General features: G+C 43.5%; 1 protein-coding gene across 1 annotated transcript; it reads right to left on the bottom strand.

Annotated features, from left to right (window-relative positions):
- Positions 1 to 769: 769 nt before the first annotated feature.
- LOC144594902 (uncharacterized) lies at positions 770 to 13861 on the bottom strand. The gene is made up of 5 exons (XM_078401825.1): positions 13778 to 13861; positions 8146 to 8490; positions 3057 to 3196; positions 1054 to 1128; positions 770 to 896 (listed from the first exon to the last, which is right to left on the bottom strand). Exons 1-5 carry the CDS (start codon positions 13842 to 13844, stop codon positions 846 to 848), a joined length of 678 nt encoding a protein of 225 aa, XP_078257951.1. The 5' UTR covers positions 13845 to 13861; the 3' UTR covers positions 770 to 845.
- Between the last annotated feature and the right edge of the window lie 332 nt (positions 13862 to 14193).

The following is a 14193-nucleotide window of genomic DNA, read 5'->3' as shown; positions in this document are numbered from 1 at the left end:
ACATCTACTCAGGGCATAAAGTGCTGGAGTAACTCAACGGATCGGAGTTCCTGACCCAATGACTTACTCCAGCACTTTATGTTCTCAGCAAGATTGCAGCATCTGCATTTCATTGCGTGTCCATCCACTGCCCTCGAACTCGTTAGACCCACGAGTGGTTCCAGAGCCACCAATGTTGTTGGCATTTGCCAACTTGGTTCAGAGTTAGGCTTAGACACTGCCAGCAGCATTCACATACCATGAGTGAGGAAGAAAGACTAAAATAATTGACACAATGATGTGGGCGCATTGTTGTAAAGATTTGCATTCACTGTTTTCTTCAGTATAAAGATCCTTTTGCAATCAAAGGTGGGAACGATAACTAAAGATCAGAAGCCACTCAAAGAAACAAATGTGACCATTTTTTCACACTTCTGTTGCAAGTGCAACATGGATTGAAGAGTGTGTTTCTTCCCCGTTGTGTGGAACAAGCTCATAGATATTGAAAAACACTGAAGGTGGGGTGAAAGAGAGAGATTTATTTTAAATGAAAGCTAAAAATATTTACACGGTGTTTATTGCATGTACATAGTAATGGAACAGTTAGTCTGCACATTATACAAATGATGTTCTGTTCCAACACCAGCCATCCAAAAAACACACCCATCTTGTACAGCAAAACACAAAGTGCTAGAGTAGCTACTCAGCAGATCAGGCAGCATCTGTGGAGACTATGGAGAGGTAACGTTTTGGGTTGGGACCATTCTTCAGACTGATCGAACGTTCCCGACACAAATCGTCCCCTGTCCATTCCCTCCACAGATGCTGCCTGACCCGCTGATTTACTCCAGCACCTTGTGTTTTGCTCAAGATTTCAGCATCTCCAATTCCATCTTACTCCATAAATGTTTACGTCGCTGAAACAAAACAGTGAAGAGAATGTTTAAGAACTTTGCAGATTCCACCAAGTCCTATCCTACTCCGATGGTGCATTTTACCATTCATCGATAACTGAATCGAATGTTTGAGGCTCATTTTATTTGACCACTAATGAGCCATGCTTTGCGTTCGTACCAAGTTCATATCTTCATACACTGAGTTTGGAACTCCTTTTCGTTTAGACTGTTCCACTTGATAGTGATTTTTCCCCTAAAAATTAAGACAATTATTTAAACGTTATTTTTTTCTTTAAATTCACAATTTTCAACACAGACATTCTTGCACCCTTATTTAACCTAATTAAGCATAAAGGTCTTTGGAATCAATATTGGTTGACACATTATTTGCACAATGATAGGCCATCTTCTGCCACATTGTCTATTGATATCTCGCTTCTTACAAAGTTGCAAGAGAGAATTCTAGAAAATACTAGGAAGGAACTGCAGATGCTGGTTTAAACCGAAGATAGACACAAAAAGCTGGAGTAATTCAACAGGGTTACGCAGCATCCCTGGAGAAAAGGAATACAGGAAGGTGATGTTTCGGGTTGAGACCCTTCTTCAGACTGAGAGTCTCCTGAATGCGAGCAAATGTCTTTTCAGCCATCGAGGCACACAGCACGGAAACAGGCCTTTCAGCCCAACCCGTCCATGCCAAACAAAGTGCCCCACGTAAGCTACTTCCATTAGCCCGCGTTTGGCCCATATTCCATTAAACCTTTCCTTTCCATGTACCTGTCCAAGTGTTTTTTAATGGTGTTATTATATCTGCCTCAACTACCTCCTCTGGCATCTCATTCCATTTACCTACCACCCTCAGAGTGAAAAATTTGTCCCTCAGGTTCCTTTACACCTTCTCGCCTCACCTTAAACCCCCTGGTTCCTCAGGGTATAAAAACCCTGTGCATTCATCCTGTCAATTCCCCTAATTTAATTTTGGAAAGGTGAACAGTGGACATACATGCTGTTAATACCCCTAACAAGTAGTAGTGGGTTGGCTTCCTGAATGAGAGAATCTCTCTGGGTAATCCCATGGTGCTGTTGGGAAGAGAGGGTCCAAGGTTTACAGCGAGCGAAGAAGCTGGAATAGCAATATTTCCCCAAATCAGGGTGGATTGTAACTTGGAAGGGAAGAACATAGGAACAGTACAGCACAGGATCAGGCCCTTCACCCCACAATGTCTGTGCCGAATATGATGCCAAGGTAAACTAATTTTGTCTGCCTGCACATTTAGTTCAGTTTGGTTTAGTTTTGTTTATTGTCACATGTACCGAGACACATTGAAAAGCTTTTTGTTACGTGCTAGCCAGTCAGTGGAAAGACTACACATGATTACAATTGAGCTGTCCTCAGTGTATAGATAGTGATCCTTTTTCCTCCATTCCCGGCCTATCCACATTCCCATGTAAAAGTCTTTTAAATGCCACTATCGTATCTGCCCCCAACAACACATTCTGTTGGACAACACATTCCAAGCACTCACCCCTTTCTGTGCAAAAAATGATCGCACATCTCCTGTAAACTTTGCCCCTCTCGCCTTAAAACTGTACCCACTCGTCTTTGACATTTCCAGCCTGGGAATAAAGGTTCTAACTGTCAGGCTTTCTATCTATGCCTCTCATAATTTTATATATACTACCATCAGTTCTCCCCTCAATCTCCAAAGAGTCCATGTTTGCCCAACCTCCCTTTCTATCTAAAACCATCGAATGCATAAATTGACGGACGGCGTTTCGAGTCGGGTCACTTCATCCAGGCTGCCTGTTTCCTTCCACAGATGCTGCCTGACCTGCTGAGTTCCTCCAGCTGTTCTCCTTCCCATCCATCAGATTCAAGCATCTGCAGTCTGTTGTGTCTCAGAGCACCCACCATCTCTTGCCCACTCCCATGTGCACCCATAGCGGCATTTAAGAGGCATTTAGATGTGCATATAGATATGCAGGTAGTGGAGGGATATGGATCACATGCAGACAGAGGTCAGGATCGAACCCGGGTCTCTGGTGCTGTGAGGCAGCAGCTCTATCTGCTGTGCCACAGTGCTGCCCTCAAATCAATTTCTTCAAATCAGTTTAATAATCCGTTATTTTTTATATTTCAAGGCATGATAAATATTTGATGAATATAAATTAGGAACTTACATGTCGAAGTAACAGAACAAGTGCAAAACAGAAGCTCGCAACTGCAAGAATAATCATTGCAATCATCAGTGGATCCTGAAAAACTGCTACTTTGCTGCACCCTTCAGCACAGTTATCTTTGCAGGGTTGCTTGGTTTCATCTGAGAATATAAAATATAAAAACATATACTTATGTCTTAATTTGTCCATTACATCATCAGCTTTTCATAAAATGATCATGAACCCCTTAAAAAAGATAAAAAGTTATAGGACGGAATATTTGTGTCACTGAAGGCCAAATACCATTCGCTACATCGTCTTGTACAATGAATCTTCAGTGTTTATCTCATGAACTGGATAGAGTGGGCATGGAGATGATGTTTCCATTAGTGGGAGGGTGTGAGAGCAGAGGGCACAGCCTTAAGGACCTGTCGCACTTAGGTGATTTTAAGGCGACTGCCGGTGACTAGGCTGTCACCGAACGTTCGCCGGGGTGTCGCGGGCATGATCGTGAGGAGTCTTCCAAAGATCGTAGTGGATCTCAGCGTGTTGCCGAGAAATCAAACAGTTTGAAATTTCTCGGCGACAGCTGGCTTGTCGCCAGGTATCGTAGCTTATTGCGGGCGCTGTCGCATGCTGTCCCCAGGTTTGATAGGTTCTCTTAACATACATTTAGAAGCACATAATATTAAAATAAGTAAAGTCATTTCAAAATACCATAAAATGCTTGTGTTTAACCAATTTATTTACCGTCAGGACATTTGACAGGTAGATTGGAGGCGACAGTTTGACGGTCAGGTAAGCGTGGGAATTATCGCGATGTTTTTGGTCTCAGCCATTACATTTAAAGTGGGCTCCAAACCCAGATATGCAACCCAGAAACCAGATATGCATCTCCCTTACATTTTAAAAGAATGTCCACACACTTTTCACAAAACTCCACTGAACCACTTTTAAAACTATTTTTTTTAGTACAGCTATTAGTAAACTGGAAGTAAATCCAGTTTATTCCTTGTTACAGTGAAGCTTGGTTTTTAAGTAACCCATACAAGGTGTTATAGTTCAAAACTCTCAAGTACTTACCGACTTGTCAGTGATTTCAGCGAAAACCACGACGCCGAAGCATTGACAGCGTGGGAATTATCGCGATGTTTCAGAAGATGCTGTAATCTCGACCTGACTCGACATTGTCGTGGTCATTGTCGTCGGGTAAAAGAAAAGTTCGGCGATCTGCTACGACTTTGACAGTCGCCGGCAGTCGCCAAAAAAATCGCCTAAGTGGGACAGGCCCTTTAGAATAAGAGGGCGTATGTTTAGAAAGGATGAGGAGGAATTTATTTAGTCAGAGGGCAGTGAATCTGTGGAACTCTTTGCCACAGACGGCTGTGGAGGTCAAGTCGATGGATATTTTTAAGGTGGAGATTGACAGATACTTGATTATCAAGGGTGTCAGGGGTTTTGGGGGGAAGGCAGGGGAATGGGGTTGAAAGGGAAAGATAGATTAGTGGCGTAGACTTGATAGGCTGAATGGCCTAACGCTGCCCCTATAACTACTTATGAACTCTTTAAATAAGTAATTCTAAGGATCTTGAACAAAGACATTTAATGTGGAGGTCAGCATACTTGATTTACTAAATTGAACATTGAAAATTAGCGAAGTTTTTGATAACTAAATCACAAATATGAGAGCCTTTTAAAAAAATATATATAAGCTCAAGTTTAAAAATGTTCAGGAAGAAAAAAGAAAACTGTTTACAGATCCAGCAGATTGGTTTATAAGGCCAAACCCCTCAAGACTTTAACAAGTTTCATCCCACTATATAAACATAGCACAAAAAGTAAGGAAATTTGTGTTTGGTAGATTATTTCTCTGTTGTAACAATGCTTCTTGACAATAAATCTTATACCGTTGGAAAGCCTGTTTATTTCCCTTTTAAATGGTGCCACATTTGTAAGGAACATGCATTTGTGGGATGAGCAGCAGAGCTGAGTATATGGGTTGCGCCCATGAAAAATTTGCCAAATCTTCTCTGCCAATGCCAAACAGCTTATTCTGCTGTTGCTATTGACTCTTGTTTTGAGCTTCTGGTACCCCCAGGTGCTGACAAGAATGGGATGCCATCCCACAACAGTGTGTGACCAGGCTGGTGACTAGCATGAGGAGGTGCCAGGCTGTTATGGCTGTGTATGGTTCTTCCACACGCTACTGTGGCTCCTGTTTATTAAATGAATAAATTGTTAAATTGCCAATATGTCTTGTTTCTTCAGACTTCAATCATCCAATCCACCAAACAACACCGAACAAGAGTCAATGGCAGAATAAGCTGTTTGGCATTGGCAGAGAAGATTTGGCAAATTTTTCATGGGCGCAACCCATATACTCAGCTCTGCTGCTCATCCCACAAATGCATGTTCCTTACAAATGTGGCACCATTTATAAGGGAAATAAACAGGCTTTCCAACGGTATAAGATTTATTGCCAAGAAGCATTGTTACAACAGAGAAATAATCTACCAAACACAAATTTCCTTACTTTTTGTGCTATGTTTTAGAAGCAGTTCAATGCAGTGGTGGTTTCTATGCACCACTGGTAGTTTTCAAGGTTCACACAAAATGGGTCACATTTCAAAGCATGAGAATCTAACAAATGGGAGTAAGGAAGCACAATACACTGTAGAGGCTGCAATCATGAGCAAAAGGAAAGTGCTAGATGAACTCAGGCAGCATCCCTGGATAGAAGTAATGGGTGATGTTTTGGGGTCGAGACCCTTCTGAGACCGTCTGAGGCGGAGTCTTGACCCGAAAGGTCACCCATTTCTTCAATACAGAGATGCTGCCTGCCCCGCTGAGTTACTCCAGCATTTTGTGTCTATCTCTGGAAGTCAGACCAAGGCAGAACCGACAGTGAATGGTAAGGCCCTGGGGCGTGTTGCAGAGCAGAGTGATCTGTGATTACAGGCACATTGTTCCTTGAAAGTGGCACCACAACTAGACAAGGTGGTCAAGAAGGCTTTTGGCACATTAGCCTTCATCAGTCAGAGTATCGAGTATGCAAGTTGGGAGGTTATGTTACAGCTGTCCAAGACATTGGTGAGGCCACAGTTAGGCTACTGTGTTCAGTTTTGGTCACCCTGTTATAGGAACAATGTTGTTATGCTGGACAGTGTGCATAAAAGATTTACGAGGATGTTGCCAAGTCTTGTAAATATCAAGTCCTGGCAACTTCTTCGTAATGTATTGAACTTTGGTTTGGGGAGATATATTGGTCAAATAGTGGTCTGGGAAATTTATACCCAGCTGAGTGGGCAGAAGGAATGGCATTTTAACACCTTATCCAAAGGAGACTATCGCCCAGCAATATATTATTAAAGACTTCGACACAATCTATCTACTCATGTCTCTCGGAATGGGTGTTGAACCAAGAATCTTTCCACTTGCCACTGCTGACAGGAGAATGGACAAATGGCCTTCTGTCAAAACTGTTAATCCATTACTGGGTTGGGTTATCGTTTAGAGACCAGCAAAGGGAACAGTTACTCCCAGGAGGTATGAGATTTGTGAATAGGAAAAATAATATTTCTTCCACAGTTTAATGGTGGAACAGTGGAGCAGTAGGTAGAGCTGCTGCCTTACAGCGCCAGATTCATGAGTTCCATTCTGACGTCTGGTGCTGTTCTGTATGGAGTTTGTATGTTCTTCCTGTTTCTGGGTTTGGGTTTGGGCCTGGGTTTCTTCTGGGTGCTCCAGGGTTTCCTCCCACACTGCAAGGACGTACAACTTTGTCTGTTCATTAGCCTCTAAATTCCCCAAATGTGCAAGGAGTGATTGAGAAAGTGGTAGAACATAGACCTAGTTTGCAAAGATAATTGAAGGTTGGCGTGGACTCTAAACCTCCTGTGTCTCTAAACTAACCAAAGGTGTTGGTCATATGGTCGAATAGAACAGACCACAATAATATGAAATAATCCTGCTGACACCCGTTATTTTTAATTAACTGATATTGCTCGGTTTATCTGATCTCACATGAGTAAAGAGAGGACCATTCAATACAGGCCATTAAAGTTTTTCCTTTGGCATGTCTAATTTTATTATTGTAACCTCTTCAAGCATTCCTTCTCTCCAGAGATGCTGCCTGTCCTGCTGATTTACTCCAAAATGTTATGTCTATCTTCAGTGTAAACCAGCATCTGCAATACCTTCCTGCACTCTTCAAGCAATATGCTGTGCAATGGCAATAAGATTTCTGCGTGCCTCTGAGTAAAACACAAAATTCTGGAGTAAAGGGTCAGGCAGCATCTGTGGCAGCAATGGATGGGCTGAAGAACAGTCCCAACTGAAAATGTCACCTATCCATTCTTTTCAGAGATGCTGCCTGACCAGCGTTACTCCAGCACTTTTTATTTTACTCAAGATTCTGGCATCTCCAATTCATTTTGCCTCCACTCTTACTACATTTTGCCTCCTGCCCCTTACTACATTCTGGAAGGGATTTTATTATGAATTAAGTCCAAAACGGCACTTAAAAACGGCAACTTCATTTTTCAGTCAGAAAAGTGAAAACAAATATGTTGAGTAACGAGCCATTAATTTATTCCCCTGGGAAGAGATAATTAGAAACAATAGAATTGATATTTAGTTTGGATACCAGTTTAAGAAACATTTAGACAGGTATGTGGATAGGACAGGTTAAGATGGATTTGGGGCAAACGCAGGCAGGTGGGTCCAGTGTAGATGGGACATGTTGACCGGTGTGAGCAAGTTGGGCCAAAGGGCCTGTTTCTACGCTGTAAGACTCTATGACTCTTATGACCGGTGTATTGAAAATGATTGGAAACCAACAAAGAGACATCTAAGAAAACATATCCATGTTTTTTTTTCATCCACACATAGTTTTAATGTATATTAAACTACCAATTCTTGATGGTTGCATGAACCAAACTTCCTCCAGGGGTATATCACTAATTGCATAATATTCTTACCTTCTCCATCTTTGTTTTTAAAGTATGAAAATGTAAACCAGCATCTGCAGTCGCTTCCCACACATAGTTTTTAATTGTCTGTTCTACTTCAGTATATAATACTCCATGAATATTTGATACATAAAACATACCTGATACAATAAGCATTGTTTCTTCAGCAGTCCGTTCGGTTGTTCTACCATTCTCTACCTCAGAAACACAATAGTAAGTATCAGTGTCGTTTTTCTGAAGATCTCTGAGAGTAATATTGATCCTTTTTGCATCTTTCGTTCCATTACACTCCAGCCGAGGCCTGTACGGTTCACCGACGAACGAAGAGTTTATGGTGACGAAACACAGTTCCTTTTTCATTAAATGATTCCTTTTAAAATGAGTGCTGACTGGCGATCCTAGTGTAAATGTGATTTCACAGGTCATTGAAACTGATTCTCCTCTTCCTGCATAGATGGCACGTGGAGACTGGGAAACAAAGAGTCCTGTAAAATTGCACAATCAAAAATATTGTCAGTGCAGTGACAGCAAGCGACCAGTCAGCAGTAAGTACATTTTCACACTTTAAAAACTGAGATGGAGAAGGTAAGAATATTATGCAATTAATGATGTGTCCCTGGAGGAAGTTTGTTTCATGCAACAATTCAAGAATTGATACCACAAAATGCTGGAGTAACGCAATCGAGGCCCAAATTTAGTTTAGTTTAGTTTAGTTTAGTTTATTGTCACATGTACCGAGACACATTGAAAAGCTTTTTTGTTGCGTGCTATCCGGTCACTGGACGAACTTGTCATGATTACAATCAAGCCGTCCACTGTGTACAGATACATGATAAAATAAATAACATTTAGTGTGAGATAAAGTCCAGTAAAGTCCGTTTAAAGATTGTCTAAAGGGCCTGTCCCACTTTAGGCGATTTTAAGGCGACTGCCGGAGACTAGGCTGTCGCTGACAGTTCGCCGGGTGACGCGGGCATAATCGTGAGGAGTCTTCCAAGAATTGTAGTAGATCTCAGCGCATCGCAGAGAAATCATCCGGAGTGACAGCTGGCTTGTCGCCAGGTATCGTTGCTTATTGCGGGCACAGTCGCCTGCTGTCCCCAGGTTTGCTAGGTTCTCTTAGATCCATTTAGAAGCACATTATATTAAAGTAATTTCAAAATACCATAAAATGCTTGTGTTTAGCCAATTTATTTACCGTTAGGACATTTGACAGGTAGATTGGAGGCGACAGTTTGACGGTCAGGTAAGCGTGGGAATTTCGCAATGTTTATGGCCATCAGCCATTACATTTAATGTGGGCTCCAAACCCAGGTATGCAACCCAGAAACCAGATATGCATCGCCCGTACATTTTCAAAGAATGCCCACACACTTTTCACAAAAATCCACTTAACCACTTAGAATTTTTTTTTTTTAAATACAGCTATTAGTAAACTGGAAGTATAGCCAGTTTATTCCTTGTTACAGTGAAGCTTGGTTTTTAAGTAACCCATACAAGATGTTATAGTTCAAAACTCTCAAGTTCTTACCGACTTGTCTGTGATTTCAGTGAAAATTAGGATGCCGGAGAAGCATTGACAGCGTGGGAATTTTGCGATGTTTCCGAAGACGCTTTAATCTCGACCTGACTAGGCATTGTCGTGGTCATTGTCGTCGGGTAAAAGAAAAGTTCGGCGATCTGCTACGACTTTGACAGTCGCCGGCAGTCGCCTTAAAACCGCCTAAAGTGGGACAGGCCCTTAAGGGTCACCGGTGATGTAGATAGTAGCTCAGAATCGCACTCTAGTTGGTGATAGGATGATACAATTGTCTAATAACAGCTGGGAAGAAACAGGTCAGGATGATGCCTAGATTAGAAGGTATCAACTACAAGGAGATTTATTCACAAAATGCTGGAGTAACTCAGCAGGTCAGGCAGCATCTCGGGAGAGAAGGAATGGGTGACGTTTCGGGTCGAGACCCTTCTTCAGACTGATGTCAGGGGGGCGGGACAAAGGAAGGATATAGGTGGAGACAGGAAGATAGAGGGAGATCTGGGAAGGAGGAGGGGAAGGGAGGGACAGAGGAGCTATCTGAAGTTGGAGAAATCGACGTTCATACCACCAGGCTGCAAACTGCCCAGGCGAAATATGAGGTGCTGCTCCTCCAATTTCCGGCGGGCCTCACTATGGCACTGGAGGAGGCCCATGACAGAGAGGTCAGACTGGGAATGGGAGGGGGAGTTAAAGTGCTGGGCCACCGGGAGATCAGTTTTGTTAATGCGGACCGAGCGCAGCGATCGCCGAGCCTGCGCTTGGTTTCGCCGATATAAATAAGTTGACATCTAGAGCAGCGGATGCAATAGATGAGGTTGGAGGAGGTGCAGGTGAACCTCTGTCTCACCTGGAAAGACTGTTTGGGTCCTTTGATGGAGTTGAGGGGGGAGGTAAAGGGACAGGTGTTGCATCTCGTGCGGTTGCAAGGGAAAGTGCCCGGGGTTGGGGTGGTTTGGGTAGGAAGGGACGAGTGGACCAGGGAGTTACAGAGGGAACGGTCTCTGCGGAACGCAGAGAGGGGAGGGGATGGGAAGATATGGCCAGTGGTGGGGTCCCGTTGTAGGTGACGGAAATGTTGGTGGATGATATGTTGGATCCGCTGGCTGGTGGGGTGGAAGGTGAGAACGAGGGGGATCCTGTCCTTGTTGCGAGTGGAGGGAGGGGGAGCAAGAGCGGAGCTGCGGGATGTAGAAGAGACCCTAGTGAGAGCCTCATCTATAATGGAGGAGGGGAAGCCCCGTTTTCTGAAGAACGAGGACATCTCGGAAGCCCTAATGTGAAACACCTCATCCCGGGCGCAGATGCGGCGTAGACGGAGGAATTGGGAGTAGGGGATAGACTTTTTGCAGGGGACCGGGTGGGAAGAAGTGTAGTCCAGATAGCTGTGCGAGTCGGTGCGTTTGTAGTAAATGTCCGTCACTAGTCTGTCTCCTGTGATGGAGATGGTGAGGTCCAGAAACGGGAGGGAGATGTCAGAGATAGTCCAGGTATATTTAAGGGCAGGATGGAAATTGGAGGTGAAGTGTATGAAGTCAGTGAGTTCTGCATGGGTGCAAGAGGTAGCACCAATGCAGTCGTCGATGTAGCGGAGGTAGAGTTCGGGGATGGGGCCAGTGTACGTCTGGAACAGGGATTGTTCGACGTACCCGACAAAGAGGCAGGCGTAGCTAGGGCCCATGCGAGTGCCCATAGCTACGCCTCTGGTTTGGAGGAAGTGGGAGGAGTCAAAGGAGAAGTTGTTGAGGGTAAGAGCCAGCTCTGCTAGGCGGAGGAGAGTGTTGGTCGATGGGGATTGGCTGGTTCTACGGTCGAGGAAGAAACGGAGGGCTTCGAGACCATCCTTGTGGGGGATGGAAGTGTAGAGTGACTGGACATCCATGGTGAAGATGAGGGAGTGGGGGCCTGGGAACCGGAAGTTATCCAGGAGATGGAGAGCGTGTGAGGTGTAGGAACTACAAGGAGAGGTTGGACCAACTAGGAATGTTTTCTCTGGAATGCTGGAGGCTAAGGGAAGACTGTAGGGACACAGGGATTGGTCCAGCCATCGAACCCTCTGATTGGTAGACCAGGTGAGGTAGTACGCAGGTAAAGGGAACGAGGCAGTCTCGTTTAGTCCTCCAGCGGAGACAGTAAGATTTATGGTTGTCTGTCGTTTGATGCGTTGATTGTCACGGTTGTTAATGTTATAATAAACGGCTACTTCAACGTACCTCGCCTACGACTCGCCATAAGACGTGATAAAAGTATATAAAATTATGAGAGGAATAATTATGGAAGACAGTCAGAACCTTTTTTCCAGGACGGAAACATCCAATACTATAGGGCGTTGCTTTAAGATGAGAGGGGGGGAGTTTAAAGGAGATCTGGGGAGCAAACTTTCAACACAGAGGGTGGTGGATACCTGCCAGGGGTGGTGGTGGAAGCAGATAAGATGATGGTGTTTAAGAGGCTTTTGGATAGGCACATAGATATGCAGGGAATGGAGGGATAAGGAACGTGCAGGCAGATCAAAGTTTATCTAGGCATAATATTCAGCACAGACATTGTGGGCCAAATGAACCGTTCCTATACTACACTATACTGTTCTATGTTCTGTGTTCTATGTTCTATGCTCTTCCTTTTCTTTTAGTCACTGGCTGCAGATTATTTTGCAACTTTGCGGTCTGACCTTCAGTTCTGCAGCAAAAGTTGCAGTACAAACTCTATTGACTTATCACTGACTGCAGTATCGTCCAGAATATCATTCCCTTCTGCAGTCTTCCCCAAAGACTGATATTCTCATGGTATGTAGCTACTTCTTTGGTCTTCAAATCAAAGGAGGCTATGAAAACAAACAAAATATTGCAGATGGTGGAAATCTGAAATACAAACAGAAAATGTTGGAACTACTCAGCAGGTCAGGCAGCATCCATGGGAAGAGAAGCAAAATTAATGTTTCAGGTTGAAGACCTTTCATTAGAATTAGGAAGAAGGAAGGAACTCCTTCCAGCTCTAAGGAAGGGTCTCCAACCTGAAATGCTCACTCTGTTTCTCCTCCCACGGATGCTGCCCGACCTGCTGAGTATTTTGGATATTTTCTGTTTTTATCAAATAAGGCGGGTGGCATGGTGGCACAATGGTACAGCTGCTCTCTTACAGCACCAGAGACCCGGGTTTGATCCTGACTATGGGTGTTGCCTGAATAGAGTTTCTACATTCCCCCTATGACTGCGTGGGTTTTCTCTGGGTGCTCCGGTTTCCTCCCACATTCTAAAGACGTACAGGTTTGTAGGTTAATTTACTTTTGTAAACTGTAAATTGTCCCTAATGTGTAGGATAGTGTGAGCGTATACGATGATCGTAGGTCAGTGCGGGCTCGGTGGGCTGAAGGGTCTGTTTCCACACTGTTTCTCTAAAGTCTAATGAGCCTCGCAGGTGATAGCTGTTTGATGACTTCAAGTTTTCACCAACTTTTTCCCTGTGGTCACAGATGAAATTTCGCCATATCACCTGAATACTGTGTGCACAATTTGCTTCACATTGGCATTACTGCCATACTTTATAACCTCAAAGCCTGGTCTATCCCTCAAGATATTGTTACTTCTAAGCAATAAGATCTACTCTGGTCCATTGAGGAATACAGAAGATCATGCTGGGCAAAGCTGGTCTATTTACATTACAAAGGAACAAGTTGAAATGCTCTAATAAAGATCACGGCTCAAGATAGCACAAGAGAAGGACAGCACGCATTTTTATAATTTCTTACCAATATAGAAACACGTCCCAAAATGTACCGCGAAAGTGAGAAAATTAAACACTAGACCACAGACCCTAGATTCGGAAAATCTCTCCTGAACTCTGGGATTTAAGGAGAATCGTAGATGAAGGGATTAATTCCGTGGCAATGAAGAACGTGGATAGGTGATGTTTCAGGTTGGGACAGAAGAATGGCCCCGACACGAACCAACACCTATCCATGTTCTCCAGGGCTGCTGCCTGACCCGCCGAGTTACTCCAGCTATTTGTGTCATTTTCTCTTGTAAACCAGCATCTGCAGTTCCTTGCTTCTAATAATATTTGTTTCTGGATAATATTTGTCAAAGGCTATCCCAAAGACAGATTGAACATATATGATCACTTCTGACCACTTTACATTCCAGAGCAAGTTCGAACCTGAAGAGGAACAAACACGCGTGGCAAAACATTTCTGGTGTGCAGTTATTATTTATGAGACTTCATTGGAAGCAGTTTCTTACCTGAATCTTTTGCAGTTATTGTTAGAAAGAATAAAAACGAAAGGCAGAGGAATATTTCCGCAGACATATTTCTTCCTTGCTGGTTGCTTCTGTCAAAAAAAAAAGTGAAACCTGAGTTATATCTGAGCTAGTGTCATAAGCAAGTTTCACTTTGAAGCCACTTTTGAAACCACATTAGATGACGCTGACAGGAAGATTATTTGTTGGTAGAAATAAAGAAATGCAGATGTTGGTTAATGCATAAAAGGACAATGCTGGCGTAACTCAGCAGGTCACACAGCATCTCTGGAGGACATGGAGGTGATATTTTGGGTCGGGACCCTTCTTCGGGCTGAATATAGAGCGGAGAAGAAAGCTGGACTTCAGCACTTTGTGTCCTTTTGAAAATAGTTAATGCTTTTACTTACTTACTTACT

Source organism: Rhinoraja longicauda, chromosome 6, assembly GCF_053455715.1.
Source record: "Rhinoraja longicauda isolate Sanriku21f chromosome 6, sRhiLon1.1, whole genome shotgun sequence".
NCBI classification, from domain to species: Eukaryota; Metazoa; Chordata; class Chondrichthyes; order Rajiformes; family Arhynchobatidae; genus Rhinoraja; species Rhinoraja longicauda.
This window is presented reverse-complemented; position numbering and strand designations above follow the sequence as displayed.